This window comes from Stegastes partitus, unplaced genomic scaffold (assembly GCF_000690725.1).
Source record: "Stegastes partitus isolate 25-593 unplaced genomic scaffold, Stegastes_partitus-1.0.2 Scaffold310, whole genome shotgun sequence".
Classification (NCBI taxonomy): Eukaryota; Metazoa; Chordata; class Actinopteri; family Pomacentridae; genus Stegastes; species Stegastes partitus.
The window spans coordinates 500,018-521,344 of NW_007578041.1; the positions used below are offsets into that span (position 1 = coordinate 500,018).

The 21,327-nt window shown below is 41.3% G+C and overlaps 1 protein-coding gene across 1 annotated transcript in view; it reads right to left on the reverse strand.

Annotated features, from left to right (window-relative positions):
• The window catches only part of sgpp1b (sphingosine-1-phosphate phosphatase 1b), a 42,412-nt gene extending 28,460 nt beyond the window's left edge, over window positions 1-13,952 (reverse strand). The window contains exons 1-2 of the mRNA XM_008283423.1: window positions 12,795-13,952; window positions 1,160-1,249 (exon numbers count right to left, since the gene is read on the reverse strand). Coding sequence (XP_008281645.1) covers window positions 1,160-1,249; window positions 12,795-13,532 — 828 coding nt within the window. The 5' untranslated portion in view covers window positions 13,533-13,952. The remainder of the gene's footprint in view (window positions 1-1,159; window positions 1,250-12,794) is intronic.
• Window positions 13,953-21,327: the final 7,375 nt, after the last annotated feature.

A 21,327-nucleotide genomic window follows, 5' to 3' on the forward strand; every position in this document is an offset into this window, starting at 1 on the left:
AAAAAAGGCTAAAAATAACAGCACATATCTGTAAAGTAATGTGTAATTATGCTTTTTTAAATAAAAATCTGATTATAGTAAAACACAATCCCGTTTTTTAAAAACAGACTGTAGATATGGATTTATTTATAGTTTTTATTTGTTGTTTTTTTGACAGTCAACATGTAAATCAGTAGTTTTTGGTGTCATTTTATTAGATATCTGTAATTTAATAAAACAAGGATAATCTGTTTAAAAATAAAACATTTTACAGTATTTAATAAACTTTTCTTTCAAATGATGGCAAATATCTTGACAGTCATTATTTGTTTTACTGACAACAGTAAAAGTACAGATTTATTTACAGTTTGGGGATGTTTTTATTGTTAACGTAAATCAAAACCTAATTAATATACTTTTTTTAGTAGTTATCTGTAATTTAACGAAGAAAATCTACAAAATAACAATTCTGGGGTCAATTTGACAAATTTTCACTCTGATATTTATATTTTTCTTCAAATATTTGTAAAAAAAATGTTTTACTGCTTTAAATACATTTTTAAAAAAAATACTGTTGTGTATTTTTTTTTAGTCACCATGCAATTTTGTAATCTTTTTTCCTGTTACTCTATTACATAATATCTGTAACTTCACAAATCATTTAAAATTGTTTTGGGCTGTTTTTTTATGGATCTAAATTAAAACCTAATCTGTAATTTTTTTTTACTAGTTGTTATCTGTAATTTAACAGAGAAAACCAGTAAGATAATAGTTTTGGGGATTTTTAAAATCATTTTTCACTTCTTAATAAACATAATTTTTCTTCAGATATATGTAAAAAAAAAAAAAAAACTGACTTAAAAATCTGACTGTCGTGTAATTTTCCAGACAGACGTGTTTTTACAGTCACCATGTAAATTTAAACTCTTATTATTTTATTTAACAAAACAGAGAAAACGTGTCATTATTGTGCATTTAGCTGATTTTTCTTCTCCGGTTTGGTTTTTCCGTCCTGGTCTACAGTTTCACAGCTTGTGTGTCGGTTCTGGGGCTCGGATCATTTTTCCAACGGGTCGGATGTCAGGTTCAGAAGCCGAAGCGACGCCGCAGGTGTCGGCGCTGGCATCACCTGTGTTTGTGTGCTGGTTTGTTTGTGTGTTTGTTTGTTTGTGTGACTCACCAGGACCGAGTGCATCCCCAAGTAGATCCGACTGGAACAGACCAGCAGACACCAGCACAGCGCCAAGCAGAAGCCCAGAGCGGACGGGTACTGAGAGGGACGAAACACAGCGTCACACAGCTGCACAACGTCTGCACAACGTCTGCACAACGTCTGCACAATTGGCCAACATGCTACATGCTACACGCTACAAACAAAACGACCTGATTAATTTAATGTAGACCAGCAAGAGGTCATTTGTTTATAATTATTTATTTGTAAATTCATGTATTTGCATGTTTCTTTATTGTTGTGCAACACATTAAACACACCACCAATGCATTCTGATAAATAAGAATCCCACATAAACCTGTAATCAAATAAAAACCTTTAATCAACCGTTTTATTGTTTTTCAGCCTTTAGTTAAATTTACACTGAAATGAAAGATGGAGGCGAATAAACCTTCATATTTAAGAAGTTTTAACCAGCAAATGTTTGATTTATTTACGGTACAATCACATTTAATGCTTAAAACAAGGAGGAAAAAAATCACCTTTTTTAGAGAAAATACATGCATTCAACATAAAATCTTCTACTTGTGATATTATCATTTAACTGCTGCTGCTGTCTGATCTGCACTCAGTGACTCCTCTGTTCTCTAACGAGTGAACTGATGGCGTCGTTTTACTGCTCTGCTGATTAAGGCGCCTATAAACAGGCCGAGGAGTGTTCGGTTTGTGGGGAGCTTCGATAAAACGCTGCGGCGATGTGGAGGATACGATTATCTGCGAACGCTGAGCGACTCCAACGAGCTCATAAATATTTCAGCAATTCTGCTGTTTCCTTATCAGATGGACTCGGCCTGCAGCAAACACAGGAGGAGGTTTGTTAGAGAGTCACGCAGAGGGCTTCTCCTCAGACGAACACAGGCGTCAAGGGGTTTAAAAAAGATAAAGTAAATGTAGGCTGGAATTCAAAAATATGTTGAATAAAAATGAGAGTGCTAAATTTGAATAAACAAAACCAAATTTCACTTCAAATGCAAACAGAAGAGAAACCGGAGCAGAAAAGTGTTCAAACATCAGCTTCCTTCTTTCTTTCATGTGACTCAGATTATTTGTTTTCTTCAGTTTTGATCTGCGTCACATGAAAATGAGGCTTAAAGTCAGATTCTGAGCCATGAGACGCACATGTGAGGATGTAAATCTCGACCCGCAGCCTGAAGGAACAAAAAAATAAAATAAAAATAAAAGTGAAGCAGCAGTTCTAAATATGGAAGAACAATCATGACTAAATCAATCTGAGTTATCATCAGTTTGGCTGTGATTATGCAGACATAGTTAGCATGCTAATGCTAAGAAGGTTAACAGTTTACATTTAAACATACCCTCTAAACGCTAGCTTGTTAGCATTTTCACAACACTTCTTGTTCTTGTTGTTGTATTTTAGTTGCTTGGTTTGTTTTTTGTTTTTTTTATTAATTGCCCGTCGACCGACTTTCTGCAGCTTTCTACTCACATTGAAATGAACAACAACATCTCAGGAACTCTTAAAGGTAAAAACATGACATCTTATTTCTGTAATATTAGTCAAGTAGATCAAATAATCTCTGATTATGGGGGAGTTCAAAAATGAAGTAAACCAAAGCAGTCATGAAAAGTTCCATCTTTGAGCTCATGTTACCAAAAACTGAACAATCCAGACATCAACCGGTGATATTTACTGAAGCTCACGTAGCTGCAGGTCACAGTCACACAAAACTACACATGTAGAAGACTTTTAATGTGAAATACCTGATGACAAAATACTTTAGCTGAACTCTTGTAACCCTGCTGTCCAAGAGTCAATCGGCCTCAGTGTGTTTCCAGTTGTTGCAACAGCGTTTCAGCAGAACCAACGTTAAACATGTAACAAACCAAAAATGTGACGTTCAGCAGCCGCAGAGCTCAGCGAGGATCTTATCGGACGGACGTTATTCGTCTCAGAGCAGAGATAACGTTTAGCCCTGCAGACAAACAATCAGTTAAAACTCAGGCGTCACCGAAAAACAAACACAACCGTCGACACGTTTTACCGCCGCAAACGTGCTCACGTTTAGCTTTATGAGCTGCAGATACGCAAAAGTCCATTTTAAACTCGTGGCTCAGGATGTTTTCAAGCAGCAGACAGAATAAAGGAAACGTAGAAATCAACATCTGGGGTTTTAACTTTTTAAACATGAAAACATTCAAATGTGTTTAATTGTCTGTCACGAGCTTCAAACTGTAACCATCTGATTTTAAACTTTCAGAAGGTTCTTGAACTTGTCGTCTGTGCAGTTTAGTTTAGTAAATTAACTAAATCTGAGCTTTAAATCAAGATATTTCATCTAAATGACCGTCTCGTTTAAAAATGTGCCGATGATAAACAGATTACTGCGACTGAAATCTGTAAAAAAAATGAAAAAATTACTCGCTTCTTATCGCATTTGAGAAGTCACGACTGACTGTTTTCATCAAGTTTGGGAAAAAAAAAACAAAGTTAAATATCTGTAGTTTGTGTCGTCGTCATTTTTTAAACCAATATGTGTTGCATTTGTGGAAAGTAGAAAAAATGCTGCACGTGTTGAGTCAAGTTTTTTGAAAACATAAATCTGCATTGAGCTGCAGGACTTTATGTTGCAGTGAAAACTGGCCCACAGTGAGTAAAAATGTCCCAGGAGCGCTGGTGTTTTAGCCGTTTAGATTCCTCAAAGGACAAAAACCCGGCAGCTGCTGCGTCAAACATGCGGCTGAAGGTTTCAGCAGATTCCTGAGAGACTCTATTACAGGTGTCTGTTTAACCGACAGTTTAAAGTGTCAATTATAAACCCCGCGACCTCCTTCAGAAACGAGGTCAGAGCTGAGGCAGGCTGACGAACAGGCGTCCTTCTGTGTGAGGATTAAACCGGTCGGACGCCCGATAGGTCAGAGGAAAGGAAAAAAAAAAACAAACACGAAGAGAAGGAAACCACCTGTGGAGACGGCGTCCAGACCGCGGCGGTGGCTTCATGGACGCCGTGTGTTTTCTGTGTGGTTTGTGGTTCCTCACAGCTCCCCAACACGACATTCACTGTAAATACATACGTACACACAGAAACCTCAACCACCCCACAACGAGTCGTGTTCAAACTCTGCTGCTCTCAAAGCAAAGCTCTGAGTTTCCTTCTAGTGTTGCAGCTCTATAAAACCTGTTAAAAAGCACCAAACTCTGACCTAATTACTGATAAATCTTTTTACAGAGCGTTTAGTTCGGGGACTAGAAGCTGCAGCTCCACACATCTGCAGACACCATCAGTTTAATACAATAAACTAAACAATTCAACAAAGGATTCTGTGGTTGGAGAAGTCCCTGACTTCTGTTTGACTGATTAGTTGTTAAATATTATTTTTATTTCTATTTTTAAAGAAGAAACGTACAAACTCTGTGATCGCAGCTTCTTAAATGTGAATATTTTCTGGTTTCTTTCCTTTTCTGTGACAGTAAACTGAATATTTTTGGGTTGTGGATAACATGTGTCATCGTGGAAAACCCTTATCGACATTTTTTCACCATTTTCGGACACTTTATAGACCAGTTATACCGACAAAAACTAGCAACAAGCATTATGGGGGTTAAAATAACAACGGGCCACCATGACAAAGACTTCAGTCACACTTAATGAGCTCCAGATGCCAACATGAACGACCAATCAGAGACCACCTCCTCTGGTCTCTACAATATTCAACAGTAAGAGGCTCCACCTGGTGGAACAACCAGGTACTACAGCGAGAAGAAAGCTTTATAGGGGTTTAGCTAGCTACAAGCCGACATGACAATGACTTCTGTGGCGCTTAATGACCTCCGCATGCCAACATAAACTCTTTGGTAGCTTTAGCAGGTAAAACAGGAACAACGGAGAGCATTTAGCATCACAGAAGTGTTTTTCACGGCAGCCCGTTGCTAGCCTAACCCCCACAATGCTCTCTGCTAGCTTTAGCAGGTATAACAGAAACAACACAGAGCATTTAGCATCACAGAAGTGTTTGTCATGGCGGCCCGTTGCTAGCCTAACGCCCACAATGCTCTTTGCTAGCTTTAGCGGGTATAACGGGCGCAACAGCTAATCTACAATACATCTTCTGACATGCATTCATTTGTCTTGTGCCTTAACGATAAACATGTTTTCCATTAGTTAAATCATTAATTCATCAATTAACTGATAACTGTCGCCATCCCCGGTGCAAATAAAGTTCAACTTGCATCACAGAAATGGAAATTCTCTGCAGCTCAGCACAACTTCTGTGACAAACACAATGAGGAACTGGAGTTAGGAAACGCTCGACTGTTAAACTCATCGAGGCCTTCAGGAAAAGTGCTCCCGCCTCGTGTTCCCGTTCAGAGGAGGAAGTCTCACACAAAGACTGTTTACTGTGTTGTTTTCTGTTCTGCTTCGACACGAAAACACACAAAAGCCTCTGCAGCGACTTTCACATCGCATCCGTCGCCGTTTTTCCTCTCGTCCGCTCTGTTCTCGATTACGGCATCGTCCACATCTGGCCTCGGTTAGCGGCCCGGCTCTGCAGAACATCTGAGGCCAAACATTCCTGCTGTGCTCAGACAAGTCGGCCGAGGAGGCGTTTCAGCAGGAAGCCTCGGCGGAGCACAACAGGAGGCAGAGGACGAAGCCTTCCTCCTCCTCGATCCACTCGCTCTTAGTTTAAAGACAACTTACACAAACAACGGTGCTCCGTGTGAAGTCATGAAACTTGTACTTGGAGTCACTTTGGATAAAACCAACACATGAATCTGTGCCGTGGCTGCACTCGCTCTGTCCAACACGGACCACATGCAACGACAAATCAACATGAGCTCTTTACAGAAATGTCAAAATGACCGTTTATCAGCATGAAACTGCAGAAACATAAATAATTTGAATTAAGAGACGATTCTTGAACTGCTCATCTGCAACGCACCAGTAACTCATGATGGGTCAGATCAGGGTTTGTTCATGATTCTGAGCTGATTGTTAGCGTTCATATTTCACCACAAACACTCCACTGTTGAAAAAGGCCACACTCACGTTTACATTTACATCCACAGCAGCATTTATTTCACATCCTTATATAACACTCTGAGTTGTTTCTCATTCACATGTCAGAAGCTTCTAGAGTCATCGTCTACGTCTTCTTCAGACTCAACAGCATCATTCATCCCACTCTCACCCAACCGGTCGAGGCAGATGGCCGTCCCTCCCTGAGCCTGGTTCTGTCGGAGATTTTGTTCCCCTGCGGGGGTTTTTGGTTCCTTCCCACTGTTGTGGACTGCTTGCGGACTGCTGAAGCTTATAGGGAATCCAAATATTTTGGATTGTTGGGTGTTTCTGTCTCTGCCTTTGTGAAGCGCTATGAGATGACTTGTTGTTGTAAATATGCGCTATACAAATAAAATTGAATTGAATTGAATTGAATTGAATGACTGCAGTTCCTACATGTGATGCCTTCACAGACTCCACAGGCCCAGATGCTGGTGACCCCGTTCTTCTGGCAGCTGCACCGCCGATCTCCATGACAGTTAGAGCTCATGAACTTCAGGAGCTCCTTAGGAGCCCTCAGGTCTGGTGTTGGAACTGGCTCATACCCATGCACACCTCATGTCCATCCATAGTTACTGGGCTTCAGAGACCTGCTCTGTAGGAGGATCCAGTCCTGGTCTACAGGTAGGAACAGAGGGAATGCTGAGCAGCTGCACCCTGTTAGAGGGAGAGTCTCTGGTCTGATCAGTCCTGCTGCCGCCTTCCTTCAGAACATGTTGTACCAAATGTCACCCAGTGTAGCACCTGGTCCATGATGAATGTACTGGACAATCACAGAACCAGCCAGTAACATAAATACAGTTATTGTTATTATTTTTACTATGATGATGATGATGATGATGATGATTAGCTGGAGTAACAGCAGTGTTATCAGTATTATCTGTCTAATAGAGATGTGTTCCAGAAACCGTGTCACACCCTGTGAAGGCTGACAGAGGAGCAGGAAGCCCTTCTGTCTGTCTGTCAGAGGTTTTTCTTAACAACATCAAACGGCTCTTATGACGTCCAACAGATCCAAGAATCTCTGACAGACAGACAGAAGGGCTTCCTGCTCCTCTGTCAGCCTTCACAGGGTGTGACACGGTTTCTGGAACACACCTCTATTAGACAGGTAATACTGATAACACTGCTGTTACTCCAGCTAATCATCATCATTATTGTCATCACTGTAAAAACATTAAAAATAATAATAATTGTATTTATGTTTCACATTATACTGGCTGGTTCTGTGATTGTCCAGTACATTCATCATGGACCAGGTACTACACTGGGTGACATTTGGTACAACATGTTCTGAAGGAAGGCGGCAGCAGGACTGATCAGACCAGAGACTCTCCCTCTAACAGGGTGCAGCTGCTCAGCATTCCCTCTGTTCCTACCTGTAGACCAAGACTGGATCCTCCTACAGAGCAGGTCTCTGAAGCCCAGTAACTATGGATGGACATGAGGTGTGCATGGGTATGAGCCAGTTCCAACACCAGACCTGAGGGCTCCTAAGGAGCTACTGAAGTTCATGAGCTCTAACTGTCATGGAGATCACAGCAACCGACGGTGCAGCTGCCAGAAGAACGGGGTCACCAGCATCTGGGCCTGTGGAGTCTGTGAAGGCATCACATGTAGGAACTGCAGTCATGATGCTGTTGAGTCTGAAGAAGACGTAGACGATGACTCTAGAAGCTTCTGACATGTGAATGAGAAACAACTCAGAGTGTTATATAAGGATGTGAAATAAATGCTGCTGTGGATGCAAATGTAAACGTGAGTGTGGCCTTTTTCAACAGTGGAGTGTTTGTGGTGAAATATGAACGCTAACAATCAGCTCAGAATCATGAACAAACCCTGATCTGACCCCTCATGAGTTACTGAAGGCCAGATTTTTAAAAATTGATTTTTCGTCAATCATTTATTGGTACCCTAACTTGAGCAGGTTTTTTTCAGGGTTTCCCACCAGAGTTGAACTTCAACATTTAAAACATATTATTACACCTTTACACACATGTTGGTGAAGAAACTGTTTGGTAACGATTTAGCTGGCAGACATTCATATGTTTCCTTTACTATTTAGCCGAATTCTAAAATATTTGATGCTATAAAAGGCTGTCGAGCAGGAGCTGTTCCAGCGATGCGATGGTGTCGATGGAGGTTATTGGCACTGGTTTAGTGCAGCAGCGTAATAACAGAGACAGTAATCAGCAGCCAGGCAGGTGGGATATAAAGACGTGATAAAACACCTTCAGAAACCCTCTGGAGACAAAACCGGCCTTGAGGTTTCAGCACAGACGTCATCAGAAACCACCATAAATAAATAAATGACAAAAGTGGGCCAGAGGTCGGCGTCCTGTCCGGCTCCACAGCAGCACGTGAGCCGTTTGTATTTTTAGACCCTGAATGGATTCGGCTCAACGAGTCAGAATGAGCGATTTTCAAAACGAGGCTCTGACGAGCAGAAAGAGGACAACGCAGGAACCGGGCTTATCTCGGGGCCGCACACCCAGAGGTCAGAGGTCCAGGCTCTTATCTCCTCCTCTGGCAGACAGGCGGAGAGGCCCAGCGGCGTAAATCAATCCCACCTCCGCTGTGATTCAAACAACGCGACGCCGGGATCCCACACAGTTTACGTTTCAACAGAGAGTAAAGGACGTTACGGAGCTGAAAAACCACCGCTCACGTCTCCAGATGTCTCGCTTTGGTCAGAACACCAGTCCAAGTACTGAGCTTCCCATCACTTATGGCAAAGAAAAGTATCAAAGCCTCAGATTTTAGACACTGAAACCATCAAATATTTGGCATTTTGGACTAAAACACTGTACGGCACCTACAGGAGGATTTACAGGATGGACCTGCAGACACATGCACAGCAGTCCTGCAGCAGCACAATCAGCAGAAAGGTGTCTTATATTCACTTAATTCTGTCACCAGTGCAAACACAAAACCTTCCATGTTCTGGTTCTGCAGCAGGACGACAAACTACAGCGACACGGACCTTGTGTTTCTGTCTTTTATAGCTTATTGTGATAAATCAAAGAGTCAAACTGGATGCTCTTGTTTTTAAAAATGGGTAAATAATGCTTAGAATTCAGTCTCAGATTCTGTTTAGCGTTTAATGATTTGTTTTTTGGGGCAAGATCTGTGGAATATTGTGGCTGATTTTTCAGTTTCATGAGTTTCCAGAGTTGGGAATGTTCGTATTTTCACCCCTAAATAAAACCCGTGAGGACATTTTCAGGGTTCAATATGTGCAGAAATAAAACTCCCACCGACATGAACCTCGATGAGGACACAGACTGAATAGTTACCAGCAGGTTAAACAATTTATTGGATTCAGTAGAGGCCAAATTTTTATTAATTATTGGGCTTTAAAATGGGAAAAAAAAAGTGCAAAATTTCCAATCGATGGTGGCGTCTCGTCCCTGGAAAGTTCCTGTACGTGTTTATATAAATGGATGGATCCATGTTTCTACTAAAAACACAGTCTTTGGTCAACGTTCATCCAACTGTTGAGGCTCTAACGTCAGCGGAACTTTATGTTTATTTCAGTTTTTTGCTATTTTGCCAAAATGTTGGACTTGTTGAAACACAAACTGGTGTTCAGCTTATCTATATGTTGTTGTTATTTGTGTAAAGCTGCTTCCATGTTGTCTTCATGTTAGAATTTAACCACATATGAGGCTCATTTTGCCTTCTCTGTGGTTTATGTACACATAAATTACTTTGTACCACATCTGGAAAATAAAAAAGGTTTTCTAAATCCAACTGAAAATATCAATCGTGCTGCTGTTCTTCAAGGATAACTTCTGAGATTTCTTTGCCTTCAGCTGATCTATGGAGTCACAAACTCATCTAAACATTTCTATCCGACTACATTTTCTCAGTCTGTTGCGTGTTTTTGTGTGGATCAGCTTCGTCTCCAACATCAACAAGCTTTAGTCACGTCAGCAGCAGCAGCAGCAGCAGCAGTTGGTGTTTCAACCTAAAACATATTAATCAGGAGCCGTTTAATCATTTTCTGTGGATGAATTATTTCAGCCCGGTCTGATTTTAGTTCCCTGCTTCCTCACGTTTACAGAAACAAACAACCAAACTATCACATAGACGGCGCCTCGGCTGTTATTTCAGGAGGAATCGGACGGACTCGGTGCAGTTTGTTTCCTCAGACAACAGCAGAGAAGCAGCTTATGTTGTCCTTTACAGACTGGACACAATGCAGAGCTGCTGCTCAGAGCCGACGGCAGGAGACCGAGGAAAGAACAACAGAGAGCAGCTTGTTTGAACGGGACTCCTGCTTCGGGGCTGCTCCACCCATTCAGGACACTTCTATGGACTTTAACTGGGCCGAGAGGCAGGAGAAGTCATCGGGAGACGATTTGAAATCCGTTAGACGGAGCTGACGAGGAGGTTTTAGCTCCGACTGACAAAGTGTTTCACTCTCACTTAATCAATAGTCGTTCTAAACCGATAAATGGTCACAAATTTGGCCCATTTGTCCATGTGTTTCCTACTAAACTACAGTCTTTGGTCGACATTTAACCAACTGTTGAGGCGTCAATCTGATGTGTGACAAGTTTGGCAAGATAAGGTTACTGTTTTTAGGTATTTTGACTGAAAACTTTATAACAAAATGTCCAAAAACCACATAAATTCTTCCACATTGACTCAAAATTGTTCAAAATGACCAAAATAAATAAATATTGACCCTTGAAAATAAAAGAAAGTGCAGAATTTCCAACCAATGGTGGTGCTGATCCCCAGAAAGTTCCTGTAAGTGTATATAAATATAAATGGATCCATATTTCTAACTATAAATCCAGTCTTTGGTCACGTTTCACCAACTGTTGAGGCTCAAACGTCAGTAGAACCTGATATGTGGTAAATATGACGAGACAGGGTTCCAGTTTTTAGATATTTTGACTTCAAAATTGTCCAGAATAACCTGAAACTTCCTGAACTCGTCTAGTCTTTGGTCGACATTTCATCAGTAGAATCTAATGTTTGGCAGGAACTATAAACCAACATTGCCCTGCTGTTGTGGACTCATTGGTAGGAAACACAAACTGGTGTCCATAGAGTCTATATGTTGTTGTCATTTGTGCAAAGCTGCGTCCATGTTGTCTCCATGTTAGGATTCAACAACATATGAGGCTCATTTTGCCTCAAACCCACATCAGACCTGATTACTTTCATCTCTGCAGCCTTCTCGAGTATAAAATCGCTCTTTTCCAGGCTCCAGGCCGGCTGCAGGCTTCTGCTCCTGTTGTTTTTGATGTCGCGGTGGTAAAACGTGGACAAACGAGCTCGGCTGCCGTCACTGAATCCAGCTCATTAACGGTTAATGGCTTGAGAGGACAAAGCCTCGGTGATCTCGGAGCAGCCGCTGGCGCTTGGCTCGTGTTCGCCGGTGTTGATATGGTGACAGAGGTGAGACCGCGGCACCCAGGTGTCCACGGGCAGAGCCGGGCGTTGGGCTTTGGTTTTAGCATCTACAGGATGTTTTAAAAGTCAAATGTCTCAGTGGAAACTTTACTCTCCAGACATGTTGACAAAACTGCTTTTTAGGAGTTTTAATGATCAGTTGTTCTACTGGTTGGAGGGAAATGGTGAGAAACGTCCGTCACCATCAAGCTGAAGTCAAGGCGACGTCTTGAAACCATTCAAAGGTCTTTTATGGACCATTTATTAATCATATTGTGTGTTTTTCATGAAATATTCAATACAAAATAAACCAAATCTGGACAAGCGTCCAGTCTGACCTCCTCAGAACCAGCTGGTTCTTTATCTACAGTAACTTTAGTATATTTACAATAAAGTTCTACCGTCAGACTGTGAAGTCCACAGAGGAAGCTCCAGATTGATCACTTTAATGGACTTTTTCCATCATTTCTGAGCCTCAGAACTTCATCAGTACAGCAGATAGACACATGACATTTAGGAGGAAGAACACATCTGAGTTCTGGTAGAACCTGATACCAGATCAGTTCTACATCCATCCAGGTGTCACAAAAAACATCATGATGCCGTCACCACCGTGCTTCATGGTGCAACAGCATCTAGTCTGATGGAGGAGAAGGTTCTTTGATCTCATCAGACCAAAGAACCTTTGTTCTGGTTCTGACCATTCACCAGAGAAAACTCTACAAAGTGCATTCTGGGTAAACTTTCAGGCTCATATCAGCATGTGTGATGGTGGTTGGTCAGAACCAGTTCTAGACAATGGAAGGACCATTTCTACACACATCTGATACCAGAACCATCTGCAGACAGAACTCCTGTCGTTGTTAACCTCCAGACCAAACACGTGGCTGCATCATTAACAGCTGGTTCTGTTTGACCAGATCCAGTCCAGATGTGAGCAGCAGCTGGATGCAAACAGAACATCTGCGTGTTTCTTAGTAAAAGTTCTGGACGGGTTTGCGTGAGAAGAAGAACAAGAAGAAGAAACGTTGTGAAATGACACCAAAAAAGCGACTTCCTCTTTTTCTTTCGTGCAAACCAGATGGAACTGCTCACTTCTGCTAATCAGACTTTCTACCGCGGGTTCGGTTCGGTTCAGTTCGGCAGCGGCTTACCTCCCAGCGGCCGTAGGTCATGAGGAACAGGGAGAAGGGGATGGCGGTTCCGGACATGGCGTGTGTGGACGGCATGCTGTACTCCGAGTTGTAGAACATCTCCACCTTGACCACCGGCGGGGAGGCGGGCCGGGACCAGCCGATCACGTCCTTGGTGCACTGGCCCAGATACATGACCCAGACCCAGACCATGATGAGCCGCCGGCCCACGAAGGCGTCCACGTTCCACATGATGAAGGGGAAGAAGGTGATGTAGAAGGACTCGTTGCCCAGCTCGGTTCCGAACGTGAACATGTAGTACAGGAACCGGTTCTCGACCAGGAACTCCTGCCCGGCGTCGCCCGTCAGAGAGTTCTTGCGGAGCGGCTTCACCTTCACCGGGGCTTCGCTGCCGTTCTCCCCGCGGAGCTCCGCAGCCCCGCCGGCCGTCTCCCCGCCGGCGGCCCCGTTCTGCGGGGCGCTGTCACGGCCATCCTTGGGGCTGAAGCCCGCCGCCCTCCTCCGGAGCTCCTCCGCCGGTTTCTCGCCTTCTCCGGCTCCGATGACGGCCGCCGTCCCTCCGTCTCTGTCCCCGGCGCTGTGATGCCGACAAGCCCCGTTGTTGAGCGGCTGAGTCCGGTCCGCCGTCTTCCCGCCGCCGCTCCTCGAAAACGTCCCCCGGACCCCGCAGAAGTGCTGGAAGCGGGCGACCAGATGCGGGTCCTGGAGGTATCGGAACCGCTCCCTGATGGTCTCCATGTTGGTCCGGACCGCCGGATCACCGACTCCGCTACTTTCTGTCCCCGAGCACCGATGCTAGCTGCGCGGCTAACGTTAGCTAGCCGAGCCGCGCATCCCGCCGGAGGTCGGTCAGAAGTGAAGCCCGGACCGGTAGCGAAGCGAAACGGGTTAGAACGGCGACCGGTGCCGTTTAAAAAACATGAAAAACGGCTTTCGGTTGGACTTTAGTGGCGATAAACCGAACCGGAGGCTGCTGTCCCACTCGGTCCGGATGCTGCGTTCAGTGTCCCGCTTTCTGCACTGACAGGTCCGCGGGCGCGCGCCTCGGCTGCTGCCTTCAGGGGCCGTCGGAAAACCAACGGTTTCTTTAACGTGCACCTTTTCTTTTAAAAACAAAAACAAACGAAACAAAAAAGAAAAATACAAAGATTTGTTTTTTTTAAAATACATATTTCTATATATATATATAATTATTTATTTAATTAAAATATGATTATTATTTATTTTATTTACGTATATTTAAATGTTTTAAAAAGATACATAATTATGTGTGTGTAAATATCTATGATTTTTAAAAATACATGAAATGTGGATGTAAAAGTGCAGTCTACATTATATTTATATTTTGCATGTTAAAAAATAATCATCTATTGTGTTTGTTGTTTTACAACTATACATAGACATATATATATATATATATATAGATTGGTTTATCTTATTGGTTAATAAAGCTCATTTGAATTTTTAGTACTAATTTTATGTGATCTTAAATCGTCCATAAAAAGTGATGCAGATGCTGTTGAGGAGAAAACGTCCCCAAAAAGTTCCATAAATGACACAAATACCTCAAATACTAATAATTAATTATGTTGTTGTTGTTGTTGTTGTTGTTGTTGTTGTTGTTGTTGTTGTCTATTACACATAATTAGAGTTTTTAAAAGACATTCTGGTTTTAATTCTAATTTTCAGACATAAACTGATTGAATGTATTTTGGACGTCTCTGTTGCAAAGTTATGCTTTAATACCATGGCTTCGTTTTTTAAAGTAGGTTACACTGAATGGTGTTGATTAAAAGCTCTTTTAAAGCACTTTTTTTTTTCTTTTTTTTTTTTAAATTAGATTTTGGTTAAAACTTGTGGAAGAGGTTTAATTTTAAAGAACAAAGACATGTAAGAAATGAGAAAGGACAACTGTTGGATTTGAGTTTAGTCGGAGTTTGGTTGAAACACTTGAAAGCAACAGTGGTTTCGACGCGCGCGCACAACAGATGCTCCCCAGACGTCATGACGTAACGTGACCGTTTGGCTGCAAGGATGTCATCTCTCAGATAGATAGATAGATAGATAGATAGATAGATAGATAGATAGATAGATAGATAGATAGATAGATAGATAGATAGAAATAAAGACAAAACTGTGTCACATTAAAGACTTTATTCGATAATCAATCACCTGAAAAAAGTTTATCGGCCCTTTTTCAAAATAGTTTATCTTAAATATGGAATATTCATTTTCATCAAAATATAAATTCTTGATTTAAAATATCAAGATTCTCTTTAATAGTTGCCTTTAGTTTTATTTTTTTGTGATTGTTATCAACATTTTCTAACTCGTGGACAAAGAAACACTGGAACCCAGAAAGAGACACAGAAAAGATGAATAATCGCAAAATATCTCTGTCTGCTGTGAAAACAGGAGCGACAGCAGGAAAATATGAAATATAGTTTGAATTTAAAGGCTTCTGAGAGTCAGCGTTCAAACCTGAAACTCACATTTACGCTTTTTTTTTCTTCTTTAAATCACAGAAGAACAAAACAGGGAAACAGAGAGAGATGAAAACTTCCACTTGTTAGCATCGAAAGCACGACTGAAACATTGAATATGCATTTATAACCAACCTGCGCAGACAGACAGACAGCGGTGCTTATTAATGAGTGAGGAAATATTTTATATGATCACAACAATATTCTCCTGGATAGTCGTTAACGTGAATATAAACATCAGCTGTATTAATTAGTGTTTATCTGACCTGATATTCAGCTCATTCATCATCATCAGTAGTGATTTCATTTTTAAAACATCTCATCATGATGTTGCCGCCGCCGTGCTTCACATCACGATTTAAAAAACGGATTCCTGATAAAAATAAATAATTAAAAATGTGCTGTTTTGACTCTGACTGGTTAAATGTCGCCAGTAGCAGCCAGTCAGCACGAAGAGTAAATGTTGAACAGTTCTTTATCAATTAAACAAGTAAAACATAAATTTTAAAAAAGTATTTCAACATATTGTAATATCAGAGTTTGTGTTGTTTTTATATTTTACACATTTTGACACCAAGATTCTCAGTTTTACCCGCTAACAGATCAGTCATCCATCTGCTTTTTCATCTGACTCATCAGTGAAACTTCATTAAAAGCATGATTGCAAGATTTTTTTTAAAAAAACATGAATTAACTATTTTAGAGAAACGATTTAAGTTGCAGACATTTTTCTAATGAGTTGTGTTGTCGCAATAATGCTGCAGCAACTTAATATTTTCTGTCTTTCTCCTTTTTTTCTGGATCTGAGACACATTTTGCACTAAAATACCAACAATTAGTTTTGTGCTGCCTCGCTTAAATAAAATAAATGGAATATATAATAGAAATGTGTTAAAACGTTGTTGGAATTTATGTTCTGATCTTTGTTTATCACATTTAATACTTCTTTGCCATTAAAAAAAAAAAGATTGTTGTCAGAATGAACAACAAACTAAAACATCTCTTGGATCATGTTTTTTTTTTCTTGGTTAAACTCAAACTTCTGCTTTAGATTTGATTTATTGTTTTAAAACTAAACGTAACTTCATGAAATTCACTTATTACTTCCTGAACCTTGAGCTCAGGAGTTTTAGATGTTTATGAGGATTAAATGCAAATAATTCTGATCGAAGAGGAAACTCAGATTGATGCAAACTGCTTTGTTGAGCACAAAAGTTCTTTTTTTAATCACTTATAATCAGCATTAACGCTGATGAACCCGCGCCGGTCGACTCCTGCATTAATAAGCACTCGTGTCTGATCCGCTCTAAGCTGTGCATTAGATGCATATCTGCTGCTCAGTGTTCTCATTCAGCTGCATGTTGAGGGCTGACGTGAATCTTGGACCAGCAGAGGGCAGCAGAGAGCTGCAGAGCGAAGCCACAGAACCGTCCTTCAGATCTTCACAGCAGGAGAAGTTCACAGTCCAGGAAAGTGACAGAAACATCTGGCAGCAGCAGAACAGAGACGCCGAGGCGCATCACAAGTCTGTAAAATCCCTGAATGAGCTCACGGGAGCGACAAGAACACGACAGCGACAGCAAAACTCAAACAGAACCGGCGCCTGCTTCCAGTTTGACTCGCCGGTCCCGAGCAGAACCAGAAGCTCCAAGCTGCTCGCTGGAAGGAACCCGGAGGTGAAGCTCCTCCTGGCTGGATCTCCGTTGAAACCGAGCCGAGGCTCAGCCGTGGTCGTCCAGCTCGTACAGCAGCACCGGGTGGTTCTGGTACTGGTGGAGCTGGTGGTACTGGTGGTACTGGTAGCAGGGAACCAGCCGGTACCGCTGCAGCTCCTCCAGCCCGAAGGCCGGAGAGCAGCAGTCGGTCACCAGAACCTTGACCCGCTTCCTGTCCGGGTACATCAGCCTCCTCTGGCCTTCCTCCTCCTCCTCCTCCTCCTCTTCATCGTCCTCGTCCTCCTCGTCGGCCTCCAGCTCCTCCTCCTCGTGGTGGATCTTCCTCAGCAGGTTGTTGATGAGGACGGAGCGTCGCAGGTAGACCTCAGGGTCCTCCAGGAACCTCAGCTTCTCCAGCGACAGCTTCAGGATGCAGCTGCGGTCCTCCTGCAGGATCAGGTGCTGAAGCAGAAGCAGCAGCTCGGTTATCACAGAGAAGCTCAGTGACATCACACAGGTCATACATGAAAACACTCCACCAGGAACACCAGCTCTGACCTCCGCTAGCCACTCGTCCTACCATTTTTACAAAACTCCTAAAAAACTGTGTTGAAAGTCCCCATTGAAACGGGGATTTCCAAAAGCCAGCTGTCTTCTGAAGCATGCAGCTCCATCAGAAGCTTCGGTCAAAGTTCAGACAAGTCACAAGGCTTCAGATGTTGTTCCTCTAAACCCACGTATTGATATCTTTTACGGTTTCTATGCAGTTTAGGTTTAGTGAGTCCCTCTGACACTGTTTCTGAAGGTTTTCTGCTTCTTTACGTGGAGGAGACAAAAATAAAACTACTTTAACAAATAACATATGAGAGCAGAAAATACGACGTTTTTATTGTGAATGAAAGAAGACGATGGAGTTTTCCTGTAAAAACACCAAACATTTCACATTTTTGGCCTTTTTAAAGCCACAATTTGGTGTCTTTCTCTTTAAAACATCTTGTATTTGTGGTAAAGTTTGGATGTTTGTGAGCATTTATTCCTGTTTTGTTTAAAAGAAAAGCAGCAGTTGGACCCGAACCAGCTGGAAACATGGATCCACTTCGACTTCCATCAGAGCAGGTTAAATAAAGGATCAGCTCTAAACACCAACGACAGAAAACTCTGAGCTGTTGTGTGAAGCTGAAGGACGACGAATAAAGAAAACAGTGAAGAGACGACCGGGACGAGAAAAAAAAAAAACCTTCAAAGGAAGCGACAAACACTCGAAACGCTTCTCAAGGTTCCTCAACAAAGACACTCAAACAGAAGGAGGAGGCGGGTTCGTACTTTTTGAAGATATCCACGTAGGCCTCCGTGCAGATCCTCCTCCTCCGCATACTTCCTCTTGAAGTAGGCAACTTTCGACGTCGTTGAATGGTTTGTTCTCTGCTGCAAAGAGGAAAAAAAACAAAACACTAATCTGCAGGCGTCGCTCAAACATTCAGAAGCTCTGATTTCTGAAGCGTCTGTTTCACACCATGAGCTGTTACATTCATGGTTCTGATGCTCTGAAAAGCCTCCCGCTGACCTCTGACCCCTAATTCAACCGTTTCTGTCTTCGCTGATCAGAGCTGAACTGCTCGTGGCCACCAGAGGTCCTTCTCAAATCAGCGTTAGCGTTCAGAGTGAAATGTGCGAAAAGCAAAACTTGGAACTCACACGAACCAGAAGTGAAACCGCATTTACCTGCTGCTGATGACAAACAGGCGACGTTCAGCGTCTCCGGTCCGAGTTTGAATCAGAACGTCCACGTCACATCAGAGTTCTGCAGGAACAGCAACAGCAACAAAGAGACGAAGAAGAAAACTTATGAAGTTGATTCAGTTTTCCTGCAGCGACATCTTTATAAACGTATTTACTGTCTGCTGGAGGACGTCTGAACAAAAACATTTTATTTTATTCAAATTTTTTGAAAATGTTGAAGGAAGGAAACGTGAACTACAGCTTAAATGTTCAGCTGATGACCTGAAACCAGCAGAAAGATATGAAATAATAACTGAAACTAAATGTGATAGAAATTAATGGTGGAAAAAATAAGTATGGCTAAAAGATGTTTATTTAAGAAAAGCGGGAAAATGCAAACATTCTATTAAATGATAATAATAAATTAAATAGAATAAGAAAGGAAGGTGAGAAAAGAAATACATATTTTTTAAATCTTGAAAAGCAGAAACACAAAAAAAATAAAAAGATATATTTTTAAAATATTTGTAAAATAGGATAAAAGACAAAAAAACTAAAATTAAAATTGAATGTAATAAAAAAGAAAGATAAAAAAGACATTTAAAAATAAAGGGAATGAGAATATTTTGGATTAATTAAAAAAATTTTAAAAGTAAAAGCGAGAAAAATAAAATTAAAACATATATTATAAATACTATGAAAAAAATATTAAAAATTAAAATGTTCCAAGCATAAAATGTGAGCAAATAAATAATTATTTAAATTTAAAACATATTGTGAAAAAGGGGACAAACTATGAAAAAAATATTAAAAATTAAAATGTTCCAAGCATAAAATGTGAGCAAATAAATAATTATTTAAATTTAAAATATATTGTGAAAAAGGGGACAAAAGAAAATAAATATTTACAAAATAAAAGCTTTAAAATAATAATAATAATAATAATAATAATAATTTTTTTTAAATGCTACAAAAAGAGAGGAAGAAAAATAAAGTAAATACATAAATTAAATGGAAATAAATTCTAAAATGTATAATTTAAAAACATTTAAAAAGCAGGAAAAAGAACAAAATGAAACAAAGAATAAATTTTATCTCGTCTATTATATAAAATCCAATAAATACATCTGTCTCTCTCTCTTGTGATGATTAAACCCTGACTTTAGGTCAGATTTCTGATTTTCCAGCTTCAGAGGCTGAACAGTGAAGCTGCTGTAATGTCCTGCTCTGATCCCTGATGCTGCGGTTCGGGGAGGTTCTGCTCGTGGGGGCACCGGTCCGTCAGAAACACAGAAACGCGGAGTGGGAAGATGTGACGGCTGCTGCAGTGACTCACATCCAACATCCACAGCGAAGGACGAGAGGCTGCGTGGGACGAACAAGGAGCTTCTGTTCTAGGTTCTGAGCGGGAGAACCTCCAGCGTTCTCCTGTAACTGGGTCTGGAGCAAAAAGAGACGAGCACAGGTTCAGGAAAGACTCAAAGACTGTTGATGAGGCTCCACAGAGGAACGCAGTTTAGACTAAAGAATGAATTAAATCCTGATTAATGTGAGTTCTTATTGACAATCTGCATTTTAAACCCAGATGGTTGCAGCAACACAAACAACAACAACAACAACAATCATCAAATACAACACGATAAGAGATCAAACCGGAGATTCCTGCAGCTTGTTTCTCTACTTTCAGCATTTAAACTGAATCTAACTTCACATTTTAATCCCGTTGTCTTTGTTCTGAGCGGTGTCTCGGTTGTTTCTCGGTGTAAACCTGCATGTGTTCCACCTGAACGCCGTTAAACGGAGCAGCAGCAGCCCTCTGATCACATCCTCTCACCGGTGAGCGTCACGCGGAGTCCCGATCGCTCATCAGCGTCCTCGCGGCGGCGCACAGTCGCTCCGGCTTCGGCCACGCGTCGCAGCCCGTGTCGTGGGTTCCGTGGGTTCGGACGGACGGACGGACGGACGGACTGAGGCGCTCCGAGGTTTACAGCAACAGGAGCCTCAGATCGCTGCGCTCCGATTGGTCCGCGCGGAGGCAGATGTTTCCTGTTGCTAGGAGACCGAGTGACGTGGCAGCAGCGTCCTCCAGCATCCAGAACCTGCAGAGTTCTGATTTTTTTTTTTTCTTTTTAAAGCAAGTTTTCCGCCCCCTGAGCTACAAACAGACGTTTTAGACGGTTTCATTCAGCTGAAAACAAACTGACAGCAGCTGTTGTTATTCACAGAGCAAATAAAACAGAATTTAATCTAAAGTGCTCACAAAGTTACACATTTACACAATCATATTTAATATTATTTATGACTACTTTATCCCAAACTGTGCATTATTGTATATAAGCTAAATTAACCCGACTAACTTAAATATGAAGCTAAATAAACCAACATTGGAATGTATAAGACAAAGCCACCTGATTAACAACACTACAGTGTTATATAAAATATAAAATTTACATGGCTAATGTAAACGTTCAGATACAACAGTACAATACAATCTATCATTCCAATTTACCTGAGTCAATTAGGAACTAAAGTTAAGATGGCATAGTACTACATAAAACACATGTTTACACAGCTAACTGAAATATCTACATATTTAAATAAATGTAAATAGTACTAATTTAACCAAATTAGACCATATAAAATGAATAAACATGTACATTTATGTCACTTAAATTC